Source organism: Terrapene carolina, unplaced genomic scaffold, assembly GCF_002925995.2.
Source record: "Terrapene carolina triunguis isolate 2854851 unplaced genomic scaffold, T_m_triunguis-2.0 Scaffold67, whole genome shotgun sequence".
Classification (NCBI taxonomy): Eukaryota; Metazoa; Chordata; order Testudines; family Emydidae; genus Terrapene; species Terrapene triunguis.
The window spans coordinates 3183490-3202913 of NW_020664418.1; the positions used below are offsets into that span (position 1 = coordinate 3183490).

The window sequence follows — 19424 nt, forward strand, 5'->3', positions numbered from 1 at the left end:
GGGACAGAGTTTGGGTGCAGGCTGTAGGCTGGGGGTGCAGGTTCTGGGAGTGAGTTTGGGGACCTGGGAGGGGGGTGGTAGGTGCTGGGGGGGAGGGAACTGCCATCACATGTGGCTTCCTTCCTCCCCTGCTTCCCCTCGCCATAGCCTCACTGGGGGTGGGGGCAGGGCTGGTGCAACCATTTAGGCAAACTAGGTGGCCGCCTAGTGGTTGGGGGCGCCTAAAAGCCCGCTCAGGCGAGGAGGTGGAGTGGAGGTGAGCTGGGGCGGGGGTGCGCGGGGAGGGCCGCCCGCAGTAACGGGGGAGGGGCGCACAGGGGAACAGCTCCCCGCCCCAGATCACCTCCACTCTGCCTCCTCCGCTGAGCGCACAGCCCCCGCTCTAAGTCTCCTCCAATCGGCGCCACAAGCCTGCGAGGGGAGGAGAATTAGAGCGGCGCCGGCGTGCTCAGCGGAGGAGGCGGAGCTGCCGCGGGGGGAGGTCTCCCCAGGTGGGGTTAGTTGGGGGGGGGGGCCGAAAGGTGGAAGTTTCGCCTAGGGCACGAAACTTCCTTGCACCGGCCCTGGGTGGGGGGTGGGGTTGCCCCTTGCCCAGTGTTTGCAGGAGTGGTGGCTGCGGGGGAGAGCGGGGTGGATCACAGGGTCAAACACTCACTGAAGCCCCAGCAGCTGCTCAGGTGAATCACGGAGGTCCACTCCAGATGTCTCCCGCCGGAAGCCTCCTCCGCGTCTGGTGTCTGGGGAGGGGAGGGCTGCCAAGCACGTGTGTGCCTCCTCCCCCTCCTCCTCCCCCTCCTGAGGTACAGGAGCAGCAGGAACTGCCTCAGCCTGCTGCTGGCCCGTAGCTGCTGGCAGCGGAGGCCAGGGAGAGCTGTGCCGCTTTCACTCAGGCAGGGGCACTCCGGGGGTGGGGAGCAGGCAGGGGCCAGGGGAGAAACTCAACTCCAAACATTGGTGGAGCAGGGTCCCCAGCCCTGAATATTGCTGGAGCCCGGGCACCACAAGAGAATATAACTCGCCGCCCCTGCTGGCCACTAGAGGGATCACTTACTGCACACATGCACTGTAGGTTTTACTGAGGTGTCTTCTCCATTCCTTGCCACTAAGGTTCTTCCAAAAGCCATGTTTAAAAGGGGCATGGACGTCAACCAAGTGGTTAGTCACTGCTTTGAGCAGTCCCATCTCAGTGGCACCCTGGCTTGTCATGTCCTCTGCTGTGTCTAATAGTCAGGCCCTGCCTCTTCATGTCCAGTCCTCTCACAGAGGCAGCCAAGATGAAGTTTGTTTTTGCATCTTCCTTTGTAAACCCTCAGGAGAGGGAAGAGCTTGCTGCCCAGCAGATGGCCTCTCTGCTTTTGTATTTTGTGCAGGTGAGCATGGAGCTGGCTAAAGTACTGCTGCACCTGGAGGAAAAGACCTACATAGAAGGCTTTGTGGAGCTCCGTAAGAGAGCCCTAGTGGCTGTCACCATCACAGATCCAGTACCAGTGAGTCTCTGTGTTTCTCCTTCCTCGTAATAGGCACAGGCTTAAGGATTTGAGCAATTGCAGCTGGTGTCTCTTGCTGGCCTGGCAGAAGCAGTTTCCATGATGGCGGGCTGGATGACCCTTTAGGGAGCAGGCTGAGTTTGTGTGAAGAGCTTTCCTGCCTCCTCACCAGCTGGGCCATGAACTGGAACGAGTATCTGCATTGGGATGATTGGAGCCAAGGTGTTAGAGGGTTAGTGGCTGAGAGGGAAACTCTGGGCTAGAGATTTAGACAATTGAAATGATTGGATAGGAAGTGTCCAGAGGTGATGGAGAAATGTGAGTGTGTCTCAGGGCAAATTAGCTAGCCTTGGGCAAGTCCCATAGCCTCATTGTGCCTCAGTTTCCGCATCTGTGAAAGGAGACTTCTTTGCTTCTGAGACGTGCTAAGGTTGGATTAGTTACTGATTGCAGAGCACTTGGAGACCCCGGGTGGAAGGTGCTATAGAATGGCAGAGTCATGTTGGTTGGTATTGGCTTCCTCTTGGGAGGGTGTGGCAGTGCAAGTCCCTGAATTTCCCCTGCTCGGATGGTTCTTCTCCCCCCATTTGTGGATTTTCCTGGTTTATTACTAACAGGAGTTAGGATTTCTCCTCTTTAGAACTCCAGTCCTCGGGGAGGAGTTGGGGGGGGAGCAGGTTTCTTCCCCAGTTATTGGTTCATGCTCGTTATTCCCTGGCTTGGTGCAGGTGGTGCAGTATCTGACCTCCCAGTTCTATTCCCTGAACTACAGTCTCTATCAGCGCATGGACATTCTGGATGTAAGTGACTCACCTCTTCCTTCCTCTTTGTTCTCTAGCTCCTCCCCTTCCTTTTACCTTCCCATCCATGAGTCCCCCTGTTGCATCAGACCTGTCTCTGGGAGAGGAGCTGGGGTAATCTCTTGACTCCTGATTAAAAAGGACAATGGGGCAAAGCAGGAGCAGCCTGGGGGAAGCTGTTACATTAACATCAGTTACTGCCCTTCATTTCCTGCCCTCAAAGGTTAACACACTGTACAGTTGTGATGGGAACCAGGGAGGGAAGAGATAGCAACGCATAGGCCAGGATGGTGACCACTTGTCTGGAAGCAGACAGTGGTTTTTAGGGAGTCTACTAAAATTTCCTGGTGCTTTTTCAGTCTACTGCCTGATTAACTTCTTAACCAGGCACCCTCCCCATGCTGCCACCCCACTTCACTTACTGTACCTAGAGAAGGAGCCGCTGTCTGCTTTTCAGGCTGGACAGGTAAGCTCCTCCGCTGAATACCCTCTGCAGCATCTCAGAGGCACTCGGTTGCCTCAAACTTGTGGGGTCAGTCCTTCCACCCTCACTTGAGCTCTTTTGTGCCCGCCCCTCTCCTCATTTCTGCCCTACTCCCACAAGCTCAGTGCAGGTGACTGTTGCTCTTAGTCTCTTTGTTAGGGAGAAGGAATTGTTGTCTTCTAATGGAACCTCTTTCCATTTATCTAGGTCCTAGCTTTGGCTGCTCAGGAACTCTCTCAGCCCCAGGCCTCTGGGAAAAATAAGCCCCGCAGCACCCAGAGTCCCTGCATCCAGACCGTCCCTGGCAGTGACAGCTCCCAGAACTGGAGAAGGATTGTGGATGAGAGGATCCAAAGCAAGACACGCCATTTGGCGAAGGTGAGGCTAGGTTGCTCAACAGTGGAAATACAGGAGCATCTCATACCACAAAGCAGAGAGAGCTGCAATAGGGCTAACTTTGAGAATTGCCACAATCCTATCCAGGCCAGGGACCAATGCAGCATCATGAAAGGGCTGGGTAACTTGGTTTTAAAAAAAGAATTCCACAGTCTTCTGTGTCTCCTTGGCAGGGGACTGTATCCAGCTCCTTGAAGCACTCGCACCCCCATCCCCACTCCTGCCCCATATTGGGAGGGGACTGTCTCTATATCTTGAACTCCCTGCCTCACATTGGGAGCTCCCAGTCTCCACTCTGCGCTTCCAGTCCACAGAGCTGCCCTCTGCCTACCCCCATGATGGGGCTATAGCTCCACCACTCATTTCTCAGCCCCTTCCTCCAGTCCCATCCTGGGAGCCAACCACCTCCATTTTGTATCTCTAACCCCCAGAGCTTCCCTCTCTCTTGCATTGATAGAAGTTGTTGATTAACTCCCAGAGCTCCTTTACCTCCTGTGCTGGGAGGTGAGGCTCAGAAGTGAGGCTTATCTTGTGCATGTTGCTTTGCTTCCCCTCAAGTTTTCCCCCTCCCATACTACAGGACTGGACCCAGACTGTGTAGAACTCCTCAGAGATGGGGATGAGGAGGAATTGGAAATGGGGAAGCCAACTCTGGGGAATTTGACTCAAGCATGCAGTGTTGAACCAGTGTAGGCCCAGCTGGGAAATGCCAGTCAGAGGCAATGTCAGGAGTGTAGGAGAGCAGCAGTGGTAGGTCAGGACACTGCAAGGTACAAAAGACTCTTCAGTGCTAAAAAAAATGCTACTACGGTGCTTTCCCCTCTCTGCAGCAGCTAGGTCTGATAGCACTGAGGAGTGAGGTCGTGTAACCCCTTCAGAGGCACTTACTGCGGCTGACTATGTTTCCTCTCTAAACCTCTTTTCTCTTTTGGACAGGGTCAGTCTCTAGTGGAACCGGCTTGTGGCCCAAACAAATTCAGTTCTTTAGCTGGACATTTCTTCTTCCCCCTGATTCAGAACTTTGACAGGTGAGATGGCGAGTGCCTTGGGGTCCTGACTTACCAAGGGACTATGGCAACACATGACTGCGAGGGTGGACCTTGACCTTGCTCTGTTAATGTCATCAGTGACTGAACTGAGACACAGAGAGGTGGTGTGACTTTCTCAAGGCCCCCAAGGGAGTTGGTGCCTGAGTCAGGAATAGAACTTCTGGAGAGCCACATACCAGTCCACAACTCAAATTCCTAGGCTATGTCTCTTCCCAAAATGACCATAATACAGCAGTGAATTGGGACGAGGGCTTGTGTTTTCAGAAGTAACTAGGGATTTGGGAGCCCAATTGAGACAACTTAAAGGGGCCTCATTTTCAGAAAGTGCTGAGAACCTGCCCTCTGAAAACCAGGATGCTCTAAGGTGTCTCAAGTTGGGCATCCTGAAATGGAGGCACCTAAACTACTGGTCACTCTTGGAAACGTATGCCTAGTTGAGCAAAGCGCTTTGCAGCAAGAAAATGTATGCTAACAAGCAGGTCTAATGGAAATAGCCTTCTTTGCAAGCCTAAGTGTGGTGTTAGTGCTGTTAGCCAACCCTTCCGGAGCTGGATTAGAGCAGACCAGACCTTGCATGAATTACAGGTCCTGTTATCCCATGTTTGGAGTCAGTGAAATTGGATCTTGAGCTATTCCTGGTCTGCTTATTGGAGGATGATAAAATGGAGGCTAGATGCTTGCTAGTCTGCACACACACTGGTGGGTTCTTCCCTCTTCTTAGAGATTTATTGTAGCAGGACGGCTCTGCTGTAATGGTTCATATCAAGGCAGCTTCCTTCCCTTTTTCTTTTTTTTTTTTTTTTTTTAAACTACAGTACATTCAGAAATATCATAAATAATATTAGAGTTGTCAGAGTAACTGGACAAAGCTTATTTGACTATAATACCCCTGTTTTGCTCATAGTTTCCTACTGACTAATTCACTAGTCAGTAATGTGCAGTGGTTTTCAGGGCCGTATCCTCAGCCCATTGAATTCAGTGGAAAGATTTCTATTGACTTCAGTAGACCATGGATCAGCCCCTGAAGAAGTTCTGCTGGAACAGTTTTCAAAGTCCGTCTGATTATTTTCCTCCAACAAATGTATCAGTGCCCTTAAACAGGGCCTGTTATACTCAGTGGCTATGCAAAGGCAAATGAGTGTGTGCGCACTGGTGGGGAGAGAAAATGGTAGAGAATCCTACTTCGGTTATAGATTTGAGCAGTGAGCAATGATTAAAATAGGAAATCACTTTGCTGGGGTGTTCTTTAAGTTGCTCTGCAGTGTACTGAGCACAACCAAGCCATGCCTTAGCTGTACTGGGGCTAGGAAATGAACCCACAATTCAGGAGGCTGAATTTCAGCAGAATCTCGTGGTTTCTATCTGTGGGTAATACTGAAGCCCCATTTATCCCTGGGGAATATGGAGCTCCCAGCATCACAGGGCTGATCCTTTAAAAAAAAAAAGAGAACTCTTCAGATTGTCATGTTCTTTTCTATAACTGACCAGAGAACAGAAGCACTAGACTGTGTTTGGTACTAGTCAGCCCATCTCTAGCAGTGAGGAAGCTCCGGGAGTATCAATGAAAATGGCTAGCAATCCCTCCCAACTTGGTGTCATTTGCATATTTTATAATCATATACACCACTCCAATATCCAAGTCAATAACAAAAATATTAAATAGTACTGGGCCCAGGAAAGACTCCTGCAGCACCACACTAGATACACCCTCCCAGTTTGGCAGCAAACAATTGATAACTACTTTTAGTACAGCCTTTCAAAAGTTATGCATCCACATTATAGTAAGTTCATGTAGACCACATTTCCCTAATTTGCTTATGAAAATATCATGTGGGACAAAGCCTTCCTAAAATCAAGATATATCATGTCTGCAGCTTGCCCCCCATCAACTAGGCCAGGAACTCTGACAAAAGAAAGGTAGGTTGGTTTGGCATGATTTGTTCTGGCAAATCCATATTAACTATTACTTATAACCCCTCTATCCTCTAGCTGCTTATAAACTGAGAATTTAAAACTTTGTTCCAGTATCTTTACAGGTATTGAAGTTAGGCTGACCAGTCCATAAGTCTCTGAGATCTTCTCCCCCCCGCCCCCCTTTTTAAAGACAGGCACTATGTTTGCCCTTCTCCAGTCCTCTGGAAAACTCTTCCTAGTATGTATTTCTTCCTAGTTCAGCCAGGCTTCACCAGCAAGCCAAGTCAAAAGTTCCCCTGGCCAGATGGTGAGCAGTATTGTTCTCAGCACACTTTGGGGGGCACATGGGAGCCAGTAGATGTGATGGGAGGCATTCTCCATTTTACTTTGGTAGCCACTGTCTCCAGGACAGGAGATTGCCAGTGACCAGCTGGACACAGTGTTTCCTGTTGACCTTCCAAGTCACATTCTGGCAGGTTTGAAAAGGCAATAAGAAAACTTGCCAACCCAAAGGCACCGTCTCTCTTGCATTGCAGGCCTCTGGTGACCTTTGACCTTTTGGGAGACCATCACCTTGTGCTGGGAAGGCTGGCGCACACTCTGGCAATCTTGATGTACTTTGCCATCCACACTGTGGTAAGGAAGTTGAGGCCCATAATGCAGCACTTGCTGACTGCAGTGGGGGTGAGCCCCGAGATGGCCTCTGAAGTGGCATTGGAGCATGGTGCCTGCTGCACTCATTGGGGAATGACCTCAGTGTGTAGGGGGATGCCATACCAGTGAGCAGCTGGCAGATGCTGGGGGATGGGCCAGAGAACAGGGCTGGGAGCTAGGAATCCTGCATTCTGCTCCCTGCTTGTACTTGGGCATGTATCTTTACTGCCTGTTTCCCCATCTGCAAAATGGAGTTGAGTTACCTTCCTGCTTCCCAAGAGGGGCCTGAATGGAGGAAAAACCCCCAGTATGTGCTGACTGCTATAAGAGGCATTGAGTTCCCCAGAGACCCATCTGGGTGACTTTTTCCCATTGTATGTGGTCCTGGACATGGACAAGTCAATATCCCTTGTGGGTCAGTGTGTGAGAAGCTGCCTATTCACTGTGTTCCCCTCAATGCAGGCAGCTGCTGCCATGGGAAAGTCACTGCTGGAGTTCGTCTGGACCCTGCGCTTCCACACAGACTCGTGAGTTGTGTGTTTCTATGGTTATTTTGGTGATGGGAAGATGATCAGCTCGAAGGCCAGGTGCTCTTACTGGGACTTTTCAATCTCAGGCAGAGAGAGTATTGCCTGATGCCTATGTGGATGATTTAATGCACCATTCTCTTTGCTCACCTCTGCCCCCTTCCCCACCCTGCTCCATATGAGAGCAAAGCCTGCAGTGCCTCATGCAGGCAGAAGACATTGATGTAGGCAGGAGATGGGGCTGTCCTTGGGAGCCCCATCAGCTCTAAACACTCCTTTAACCCTAGTATCACAGCAGCCACGATAGTTTTGGCTAAGGTGGAGCTTTCATTGCCAACTCCTGTTTCCTGGCACCTCACTCACCTTTTGATTTCAAACCTCTCGAATGTCTTCTCTGTCCAGAGGTGCAGTCAGTGCATGTAGGAAGCATGGCAGAAGCCTTTTGGACCCATTTTTGAGTTATCCCTGAGGTGGCTTCACCATGTAAGATATTTCCCAAGTGCTTTTTTCTGTAGGAGCTCAGAGTAACTGAATGGTTTGGATTTAAACCATCACAGCTGGAAGGGTATTGAGCAGATCTTAGCCTTTCTGCTCACCCCCAGCCCAGGCTTCCACAGGCTCCCAGCCTCTTCTGGTCCAGGGAGCAAGAGACTGGCCCCAGCTCTGCTGGGTGGCAGCATAGAGCTGAGCAAGGGGACCAGGCCTGCCAGTTCTGATTAAATCCCTGCTCACTAGGAGTCTGGTTGTGCTGGCAGTAGCCATCTGTGAGAAACTTGAGGGCACTGCAGTAAAACACTGTGTAGAGAAGAGCAGTTAATACGGTGTGTAGGTGAAAGGAAGAGAGAGAAGCTGCAGCCTCTCACTGGGTCATTGCTTCTCCATCAGGTATGTGCGTCAGGGCCTCCTGTCTGCAGTCTCCTCCGTCGTCCTCAGTATCCCCAGTGAGCGGCTGTTGGAGGACATGACAGACGAGTTCTTGGAGACCCAGTCCTGGCTGGCAGGTGAGGGTGGTGGTGGTAGTAACAGGGTGTAGTGTCTGTAGGACCGGAAGGCATAAGGGATGTTTTGCTACTTTCTTTGTGCTGCTGAATAGAGCCTCATGTTGAAGTGCATGTATCATTCGTGTTAGGAAGGGGCCAAATTATCAATCCAGTACAGTCCTCGCTGCAAGGGAGGGTGTGCTGCAGAGGCATCCAAGGTGCAAGCCTTGGGCCAAATATGGCCTATAGCATTCTAACATAGTCACCCTCACCTTCCATAGGGAAATACGGCCTACGGAGACTACAGGTCCCAGAATGCAGTGCACTTACGCCAAGCACTGTGTCCCCTCACATTCCATGGACTTGTAGGCTGGACCTTCATGTTTTAAATTACTTGCAGACCTTGAACTTCTGATAAGCAACCAGTGTGTTCCTGAGTTGGCAGAATTTGCACAACCCAGGTGCACTGGGTGCATGGAGAATGGGGAGCATCCTCATACCAGTTTTCATGGTGGCAAAGGATGAGAGCAGGAGGGCATGGTCCTTTCTTCCAAATTTCCTAGTGCTGAGGGAATGAACATCTGGTCTACAAAACAGTGTGATTGACTCAGCCAGCTTGCACTGCAGGAGTGTGGCCTGCAGCACATGGCAGCACGTATCACACAGCACTGCCTTTGAGGTGAAATGCTGGAAACTTGCAAGAGGAAATGGCACTGTATGCTCTCAGCCTCTGGCTAGGTTTGGATACACTTCTGTGTGCTAATTGGTCCCTTTACTATTCTTTTGCCCTCTGTTGGTTTCCTTCACCATCCTGACATTTAGAAAACTGGCTTCCCATGGGGGCTGGGCCGGAAGTGACACTGACACAGCCGGTCTCTGATCCCTGCAGGTTATATAGCTCTGTGCCCTTGAAGGGAAAGAGCAGCCACGGGGGCCAGAAACTCCACATTTCCCATGACATGGTGTGCGCTGAGGGATCTGCCTCCCTCTGCTGTAACGTTCCTGAGGGCAAGGGGAGTCTTTCCAGGAATGTTGTAAATGTCTGAGGAATTCAGTACAAGGAGCATTGTGGTCTATCTGTCTTTAACTAGCTGATAGTTGTAGCTGTACTTGGCAGGGAGAGGGGCAGGACTGGGATAACAGCACCTCCTTTCTGTGTCTGAAACTAGTCTTGTGGATGCCTCTTCTGGTGCTAGGAAGATACAGTGTATCAGTGGTGATACTTGTACAGACGCAGTGAGCACAGTTGAGTTCAGGTAGCATGGTGATGAGTGCAGGATAAGAGCATAATAATTGCAGCACAGCCCCCTCATACACACAAGCCTTGGTTCCTGCCCCAAGAACTTTACTTTCTAATTCCGTCCCAGATAGAACCAGTCTGTCACATGCAGTGCCCTGGATGCCATTAGAAAGTCAGTGGTTTCCATCAGGTACTACAGAATCCCGTTCCAAGTGCAGAGGAAAACAACTGAGCTGTGTCTCTCTCCCACTGCTGGGGAGCACCGGTTGGCAAATGCTGACTTGATGGCCATCCCTGAATGGGAGAAGCTGCCCTGAGTTGGAGAAGGCACATCATTCTTGCATTGGTCACTTCTGATAAGCTTCAGCTGCAGAGCATTTTGAGGACGAGAGTTCTAAGCAGCATTTAATTTGTCACTTTCCTTATTCTGCCTCATCCCCTTGGGTAGGTTATGCTAGGTCCCGCCCTTAAAATTCAGTTACTCCATCAACTTGAAAAGACATAATCCCTTCTTTGGCTCAGCTGCAGAGGTCCTTGGAGGGAATCCCCTTCACCCCACATGAGGCCTGGAGCAGTTTGCAGGGAGCGTGTGTCTTCTCATGTCAGGACTTCACTGAGGTGCAGGGTCATTCCCCTTCCTTTCTCCCTACCCCACCCTTGCAGCATAGTTAGCTCAAGCTCCATGCTCTGGCATCCTCTCCAGTTGCATATCACAGGCTCTGAGCTAAGAAACTGGGGCTGTACACTCTCATATGGCTGCTTCCCGCACCTTGAGTATGGAAACACCAGCCTGAAGCTCTCCCTGAGTTTATAAATAACCCTACTCCATCCGTGTGAGTCATGTGCTTAGGCTGACACAGTGCTGGGCTCTGAGCACACCGCTTGTGCGTACAGGATATCCTCACACAGACTCTCTGCTCTTCCAGACTCCCTCCTGCTCTGACATCCTGAGTTTTTACTTTGAGCCCATTATGGGCCCTTGAAATAACAGTTTCATGGATGTTCTGCAAATGCTTTAATTTACATGCTGCTCACAGCGCCAGGTCTGTGTGAAGGCACCATGATGGCTTGGGCTTGTCTTACACTTCCATCAGCTGACTGCTAGTGATACTTAGGGGCTATTCTTATTCTCCACTACACCCATTTGTGCACATGGTTATATGATCTGTTGGTGATTGTGTACAAACAGAATATGTGCACACGAGAGTTAGAAGCTGCCTTAAAACCTGGCCCTTCTTTCCCTGATGTCAGGTTCCCACACCACCTACATTACCTGCCCCCATGCCACTCACTTTGGAATTAACATTCTAAGTGTTAGTGTGCACCTGGGTGTGTGAGCATGGAACATAGGCTAAAACCAGTGTTTGGTCTAAGCAATCTGAGTGTAGATATCTTTCTGGAGATAAGTTGAGTATCATCTGGGCAGTGTGAGAAGTGGGTTAGTTTCCTTTCACTGTTATTGGATTTCAGCAGTTCAGGAAAGGACTGTAAAGAGCATCCTTGTTTTCCTCCCACTCTCAAATAATGGCATTGTCCTCTTTTGCAGATGTAGCAGAGAAGGACCCAGATGGGGACTGCAGGAGGCTGGCCTGGCAGAACCTACTGCTAATGGAGAATTTGCTAAAAAAACTCAGAAGTGTCCCTTCCTAGTTGTGGGGGGAAATTGAAAACAGAGGTGACCTCCACCTAACACTCTTGCCAGCTGGGTGTTCATAGGCACTGCTGGGCCCCTTCACCAATCACCTGGCTGGAGAAGAAAAGGGACAGGGTGTACAGCTAAAGCCAGGGAGCCCAACTTGACACCTGGACTTTGTAGTGGGGGCCAACTTAGTGAGCTATTTGCTATCCGGTACAGCGTGTACAGATGCAGGAAAATGGACTAGTGCTGCCATCCTCTCTACACCTCCCCCTCTCCAACACACTGCACCAGCTATTTATAGCCTTGGCAGAGTTGAATGTTCAGCTAAAAATATAATGAAGACCTCACAGCAGACTTCTCTTCAGGAAAACAGGAGGAGTGGATGTGGCCACTTACCTCATGGGGCTAGCTCCATGGCATCCCTGTAGTGAAGGGTTGAGGGTCTCCCAGCAGTCAGCCTTTGGCAGACAAGTTACCAGCCTCCTGGGAGGGATCATAGATGAGGGTTGGAAGAGACCTCAGGAGGTCATCTAGTCCAACCCCCTGCTCAAAGCAGGACCAACTCCAACTAAATCATCCCAGCCAGGGCTTTGTCAAGCTGGCCTTAAAAACGTCTAAGGATGGAGATTCCACCACCTCTCTAGGTAATCCATTCCAGTGCTTCACCACCCTCCTAATGAAAGTGTTTCCTAATATCCAACCTAGACCTCCGCCATTGCAACTTGAGACCATTGTTCCTTCTGCTGTCATCTGCCACCACTGAGAACAGCCTAGCTCCATCCTCTTTGGAACCCCCCTTCAGGTAGTTGAAGGCTGCTATCAAATTCCCCCCCTCACTCTTCTCTTCTGCAGACTAAACAAGCCCAGTTCCCTCAGCCTCTCCACGTAAGTCATGTACCCTAGCCCCCTGATTATTTCCGTTGCCCTCCGCTGGACTCTCTCCAATTTGTCTACATCCTTTCTGTAGTGGGGGGCCTAAAACCGGATGCAGTACTCCAGATGTGGCCTCACCAGTACTGAATAGAGGGGAATAATCACTTCCCTCCATCTGCTGGCAGTGCTCCTACTAATGCAGCCTAGTATGCCGTTAGCCTTTTTGGCAACAAGGGCATACTGCTGACTCCTATCCAGCTTCTCGTCCACTGTAATCCCCAGGTCCTTTTCTGCAGAACTGCTGCTTAGCCAGTCAGTTCCCAGCCTGTAGCAGTGCATGGAATTCTTCCATCCTACGTGCAGGACTCTGCACTTGTCTTCGTTGAACCTCATCAGATTTCTTTTGGCCCAATCCTCCAATTTGTCTAGGTCACTCTGGACCCTATATTTACCCTCCAGCATATCTACCACTCCTCCCAGCTTAGTGTCATCCACGAACTTGCTGAGGATGCAATCTATTCCATTGTCCAGATCATCATTAATAAAAATGTTGAACAGAACGGGCCTGTGGGGCACTCCGCTTGCTACCGGCCGCCAACTAGACATCAAGCTGTTGATCACTACCCGTTGAGCCCAACGATCTAGACAGCTTTCTATCCACCTTATAGCTCATTCATCCAATCCATACTTTTTTTAACTTGGTAGCAAGAATACTGTGGATTGAGTGGTTCTTTGAGTGGGATGGAGTGGTTTTTTGTAGAGGATGATTCTGGTCAAGAGTTACACATTGTGAGCAGCTCCACTGGACTCCTGCCTACTGAAAATATGCATAATGTTAGAGCAGAGACACTGTCCACCAGGGATGGTGTGGGGGAGGAAGGGCTCTCTAGTTTCTAGTTACAAGGTGTCTTTTTCCTCAAGTATGCATAGTCTTAATATGGTTGGAAGCTCTGCAAGCAGAGGAAGGAGACTGAGCACTTCACATGCTGCAGTCTATACTAGCATTCTATTAAAGAGAACCTATTGCTAAAAGCTGGAGTTGTCTTGTTCTTAAAGTGGGACTGAAACGAGTTATGCCTTAACACCAAACTGCTCAATATTTGTGAAATCTCACAAAGGAACCCAGCCACTCCAACCCTCCTGTTTAGCATCAGGTAGTATGGAATGTGTTTTGGTGGCTGCTGAAAACACATTGTTTCTCTTGCCAGGGATAACAGCAGGGACTAAGGCCATGCCTATGCTAGCATCCCCTGAGCAACATAAGTTTTGCCGGCATAAGCGCTTGTTTTTATTATGTCGCTGGGAGAGCTCTCCTGTTGGCATAATGCAGCTATATGAGCACTTAAGAGTGGTACAGCTGTGCTTCTGTAAGCTTTTAAGTGTAGACATGGCCTTAGATAAGGACAGTGCTAAGGTGAGATTGAGGGAGAGAGACTGACAGGTCTGATCCTGCCTCAGAGCATAACCTAGATATTCAGTCATGAGGTAGGGGGGCTTGTCTTCTCCTTTTAGAGCAAAGCCCAGTGAGAATGGTCCTGATGTTTCACTAGGAATATTTTCCCAATTAAAATCAAGCACAGAGTTTTGAACTTTATCCACTTTAAATCCAGGGTTTGGTTTGGGAAACAGGCTTCATGTTAAGAAAACTGTGCAGGATAAATTACTCAAACTCCAACCTACGCAGGAGTGGAGGAGGTAGAATTTCTTCTTCCATAACTGCAAGCTCTACTCCAAGTGATCCTTTGCTAAGTTAAATGCAAGATCTAGAGGGACTAGTTAACAGGGAAGAAGTCTCCTACTTCTGCAGAAGGTACTGATTTGAATTTTGATAAGGCTCTGCATGACTCAGGCACTGCTGGACCCATTCTCTCATAAAATGGTATATAAAAAAAAAAAAGCCTTGCTTCCTCGAGTTTTGACTCTCAGGGAACAGCTCACTGTGTTGTCCTAGTGGTTGGTCCTTTAACAGACCAGAGCTATCTACTATTTGAGGCCTTGTCATATCATTGCGAAGTGTATCTTAACTAAACTGCTTTCTGTATGCATAGACAGTTAGAGCTAGACATGCTCGATTCAGCACTCACTTTTCTGCTGCTCCTGCACTCTGGGATTAGGATTATCTGATGCCTTAATTAGGATCGGACATTCATTTTTTTCCTTAAAAATTTATTGAAGTATTAAAAGTCTCTCTAAATTTGAACATTAAAAAAGTAAGATAAAAAAAGTAGCTGTCTGAGGCCCAACCTGTCCCTCTGCACTGACTTGGTGCTTGAGCTTTAACAGTTTTGCTTATACATAACAAATGAATCTTCTTGGTATGACCCAAGCAGACTACAGCATCAGGCTGTGCATTACTGAAGTATTTGACTTTCTGCCCTTAACAAGCCTAGACCAGGTAGCTGGGGACTGTAGCAATGGCCAGGCTTCCTCACAGCTGTATGTGAATGTTGCCAGTTTACATAGTAAGCCATCAGGGATCCTCGACTTCATCAGCTACATCCTCTTCCACCTCCTTGTTGTCTTCCATGCTGTTGTGGCGAATTCGTTCTGGGACAGGGTTCCGGTTCCAGGGGATGCCCAGCCCTCTGTGAACTGCCTCAATGGTCCGTTCATTCACATAGTAGGTCAGGTTTACACATGGAGTTCTTTTCCGCATCTCCTCCAAGTATCTATAGGCCTAGGGGTAATAGATGGTAGGGTATCAGGCATGAGATGTGTTTTTGTTATTCTCATATCACAGCAGTGTGGCAAAAAGCATCTAGATATGGTGCATTCAGATACAGTTTGCTAGGCTGAGACCTCCCAGCCTATTCAACCTGAGTTACCAGTGCAGGGCTGGCTTACCAGTTCCCTTCAGCTACCTTTGGGGTTTGTCCAATATTGGTATTAGCACAGAGGGTGCCGCAGTCTCAGTTCAGGCACCACACTAAACTGTTCAGTGTTGTTGGGGATTCCTAGGAGGCCTGTGAGATGACTCTCTAGAGGGACTAGAGCCTCCCAGGTTAGAGGAGTGATGGATACTCACCAGCCCTTTCCAAGATTTAATAAAAAAAAAAAAAAAAAAAAAAGGAACCAGGGCCTTCACTAACCCCTAAACTTTTAGTAAACCCTGGAACTTTTGCTTGTTTTTGCAGAAGAGCAATAACATGGAAACCAATCGATAGAATGAAGAGTGTTTTGAATAAAAGCTGTGATTAGCATTGAAAACCAAAGGAAGGGAGGACACGGATTTTCCAATCCCAGCCCTCTGTCCTCTGCCTTGATACCTGAAGCACTGTCAAGGCTAGAGATGTCAAACTTTGGTTTCAGTTCTTCTGAAGGTACCCAAATTTCTCAGACCCACTTTAAAAAAAAAAAATAGTGAAATAGAGCATTCCTGAAACAAAATATGTAAAATTGACAAGAATGTCAATTTCATTGCTCCATGGTTGAGCCTGCCAGCCCCAGGAGCTCTGGCTGGAGGCAAGGTTCTTGGGGCTGCTAGGGTCCAGGGCATCCCTGCCATTCAGATTAGTCCAGAGCCAAGGACTCTCAGGCTGCCCTATGCCTGAGCTGGGAGCCAGCTGGCCCCAGGAGCCTGGAAGCCCTAGGATCTCTGGCCCTGGAATAGTCTGCATCATAGGGCTGCCCCAGACTCTGGGAGCCAGTCTCAGGACTTCCAGGTGCCAGCTCCAGTTGGGGCTGCCAGACTCTCTGCTGCAGAGCTGTCAATTCCAGAACACTAGCAGGTTTCCAATGGATGGATGTGTAACATTACACATTCCATTACACACGTAAACCTGTTACTGGTCCAGGAAAAGTTTGATCAAATCTGCACTAGACTTGGCAAAATGTTTTGCCTAACGACTCACCATTTTTCATCTGAGAACATAAGAACGGCCATACTGGGTCAGACCAAAGGTCAATCTAGCCCAGTATCCTGTCCACCGACAATGGCCAGTGCCAAGAGGGAATGAACAGAACAGGTAATCATCAAGTAATCCATCCCGTCGCCCATTCCCAGCTTCTGGCTAAGCTTCATCAGAAAATTTCTGAGTGGCTCTAGTCAAGACAAGCTTGTAATAAACAGGTTAGTGCCCAGAGCGGGAGAGCATGATGCTCAGCACCTGGCTGGTCCAGAACAGCAGGTTACTTTTAGTCCAAGGCTTGTAATCCTGTGCCATTCTGCACTCTGCTGTTTGGCACTTCCTGCTCTGAACAAATGACTCATCACTTCCCCAGATGGCTACAAATTAATGATTTCCCATTTTTTCTGGGCCAGCCAGGTGGCTGTCGGAGGCGCAGTGCAATTGCAGAGAAATGACCAGAAATGACCTACTGCTCCTCCCTCTCTATTAATGGGAATGGTTATGAGTATCCCAGGAGCCCCCTCTGTATATGTTACTCTCCAAGTCTGTAAAGTAAATTTCTTTCTCCCACCACAGATTAAATATGGATTCAGTCTTGCTGCTCCTTCGGCATACCCTACACTGGGATCAAAACTGCAAGCACCACACAGTGCTTAGCAGTGATACTTCAGCTCTCTTACAGGGCAAAGGTCAACATAAATACTCCAAGGGTAGCTGTCTACTTTGGCACCTCTACACTTGCGAAGGTTGAGAGTGTACAACAGTGAGCTGCATTCCCTAGGGATGCAAACATTTAGATTGTACGCTCCTTTGTCTTCCTCTATACAGTGCCAGAAACATGCATGATGCCCAAATAATAACTTACCATCTGGAATTCCTCCACCTGTAAGTAATGTTCAACCAGAAAGCCCAAGACATCGCCTAGGCGGATGGTACTGTCAAGGTCTGGCTCGTCTAGGAGAAGCTCACACTGCCTGATTGCCTCTTTTGGGTCCTCAGAGTAAACTCTAGTGAAAGAGCAGGTTGAAACTGTAAATATCCCACGGGGGGAGGAGACAGATTATCCCCTATTGCATCTGGCTCTCAGCTGAACCACAGTTTGAGACCTGTGTATGCCCCATAGCCTCCCTTCTGTAAGATGGACATCCTCATAGTATCTTAGCTCCAACTAGAAGGGTAGGCAGAGGCTTCATAAATCAGCACATGAGGCACTCGCCTCAAGGCTACCTTTTACTCAAAAGTCAACCTGTCATCCCCTACACCCATATGGTTCCCTGAGGCCAAAAGTCTCATGAGTGCTTTCAGAAGTAAGTCTCCTGCATGGGACTGTGTTGCTGCTAAAGCAGAGAACTTTCCTCAGATACACATTTTCATATACATTGTGTGCTCTGAGCACTGCAAATTACCTTCGAGCCTGGATGAATCGCTTGACCAAAGCCAACTTGCTTTGAAAAAGTGCCAGTTTGCTCTCCTGTTCTAAAGGACTTCTCGTCTTTGCCTTTGACAGGCACTTGAATGCCTCAGTCAGTGCTCCCTGTGCTTTCTCATAGTTCTGATATTCATCGATCTCCACCTACAAAGAGAAGACAAATAAGATTAGTGTCCTGTTCCCAGTCCTGGCACAGTCAGGGAACTATGATGCGATTGGAATAACAGAGACTTGGTGGGATAACTCACATGACTGGAGTACTGTCATGGATGGATATAAACTGTTCAGGAAGGACAGGCAGGGCAGAAAAGGTGGGGGAGTTGCGTTGTATGTAAGAGAGGAGGATGACTGCTCAGAGCTCCGGTATGAAACTGCAGAAAAACCTGAGAGTCTCTGGATAAAGTTGAGAAGTGTGAGCAACAAGGGTGATGTTGTGGTCGGAGTCTGCTATAGACCACCAGACCAGGGGGATGAGGTGGACGAGGCTTTCTTCTGGCAACTAGCAGAAGTTGCTAGATCGCAGGCCCTGGTTCTTATGGGAGACTTTAATCACCCTGATATCTGCTGGGAGAGCAATACAGCGGTGCACAGACAATCCAGGAAGTTTTTGGAAAGTGTAGGGGACAATTTCCTGGTGCAAGTGCTGGAGGAACCAACTAGGGGCAGAGCTTTTCTTGACCTGCTACTCACAAGCAGGGAAGAATTAGTAGGGGAAGCAAAAGTGGATGGGAACCTGGGAGGCAGTGACCATGAGATGGTCGAATTCAGGATCCTGACACAAGGAAGAAAGGAGAGCAGCAGAATACGGACCCTGGACTTCAGAAAAGCAGACTTTGACTCCCTCAGGGAACAGATGGGCAGGATCCCCTGGGAGAATAACATGAAGGGCAAAGGGGTCCTGGAGAGCTGGCTGTATTTTAAAGAATCTTTATTGCGATTGCAGGAACAAACCATCCCGATGTGTAGAAAGAATAGTAAATATGGCAGGCGACCAGCTTGGCTAAACAGTGAAATCCTTGCTGATCTTAAACGTAAAAAAGAAGCTTACAAGAAGTGGAAGATTGGACAAATGACCAGGGAGGAGTATAAAAATATTGCTCAGGCATGCATGAGTGAAATCAGGAAGGCCAAATCACACTTGGAGTTGCAGCTAGCAAGAGATGTTAAGAGTAACAAGAAGGGTTTCTTCAGGTATGTTAGCAACAAGAAGAAAGTCAAGGAAAATGTGGGCCCCTTACTGAATGAGGGAGGCAACCTAGTGACCGAGGATGTGGAAAAAGCTAATGTACTCAATGCTTTTTTTGCCTCTGTCTTCACGAACAAGGTCAGCTCCCAGAGTGCTGCACTGGGCAGCACAATATGGGGAGAAGGTGACCAGCCCTCTGTGGAGAAAGAAGTGGTTCGGGACTATTTAGAAAAACTGGACGTGCACAAGTCCATGGGGCCGGATGCGCTGCATCCGAGGGTGCTAAAGGAGTTGGCAGATGAGATTGCAGAGCCATTAGCCATTATTTTTGAAAACTCATGGCGATCGGGGGAGGTCCCGGATGACTGGAAAAAAGCTAATGTAGTGCCCATCTTTAAAAAAGGGAAGGAGGAGGATCCGGGGAACTACAGGCCAGTCAGCCTCACCTCAGTCCCTGGAAAAATCATGGAGCAGGTCCTCAAGGAGTCAATTATGAAACACTTAGAGGAGAGGAAAGTGATCAGAACAGTCAGCATGGATTCACCAAGGGGAAGTCGTGCCTGACTAACCTAATTGCCTTCTATGATGAGATAACTGGCTCTGTGGATGAGGGGAAAGCAGTGGATGTGTTATTCCTTGACTTTAGCAAAGCTTTTGATACAGTCTCCCACAGTATTCTTGCCGCCAAGTTAAAGCAGTATGGGCTGGATGAATGGACTGTAAGGTGGATAGAAAGCTGGCTAGATCGTCAGGCTCAACGGGTAGTGATCAATGGCTCCATGTCTAGTTGGCAGCCGGTTTCAAGCGGAGTGCCCCAAGGGTCGGTCCTGGGGCCGGTTTTGTTTAATATCTTTATTAATGATCTGGAGGATGGTGTGGACTGCACTCTCAGCAAGTTTGCAGATGACACTAAACTAG

The 19424-nt window shown here is 48.9% G+C and overlaps 2 protein-coding genes across 2 annotated transcripts in view; one reads left to right on the top strand and one right to left on the bottom strand.

Moving 5' to 3' along the window:
* The window catches only part of TELO2 (telomere maintenance 2), a 54441-nt gene extending 42703 nt beyond the window's left edge, over positions 1-11738 (top strand). Inside the window, 9 exon segments of the mRNA XM_024219016.2 lie at positions 1371-1487; positions 2216-2287; positions 2979-3149; positions 4104-4195; positions 6667-6766; positions 7247-7311; positions 8197-8312; positions 11078-11149; positions 11152-11738. Of these exon segments, the coding sequence (XP_024074784.2) occupies positions 1371-1487; positions 2216-2287; positions 2979-3149; positions 4104-4195; positions 6667-6766; positions 7247-7311; positions 8197-8312; positions 11078-11149; positions 11152-11210 (864 nt within the window). The 3' untranslated portion in view covers positions 11211-11738.
* Positions 11739-14188: 2450 nt separating this feature from the next.
* The window catches only part of IFT140 (intraflagellar transport 140), a 230836-nt gene continuing 225600 nt past the window's right edge, over positions 14189-19424 (bottom strand). The window contains exons 28-30 of the mRNA XM_024219009.2: positions 17298-17464; positions 16757-16898; positions 14189-14720 (exon numbers count right to left, since the gene is read on the bottom strand). Of these exons, the coding sequence (XP_024074777.1) occupies positions 14514-14720; positions 16757-16898; positions 17298-17464 (516 nt within the window). The 3' untranslated portion in view covers positions 14189-14513. The remainder of the gene's footprint in view (positions 14721-16756; positions 16899-17297; positions 17465-19424) is intronic.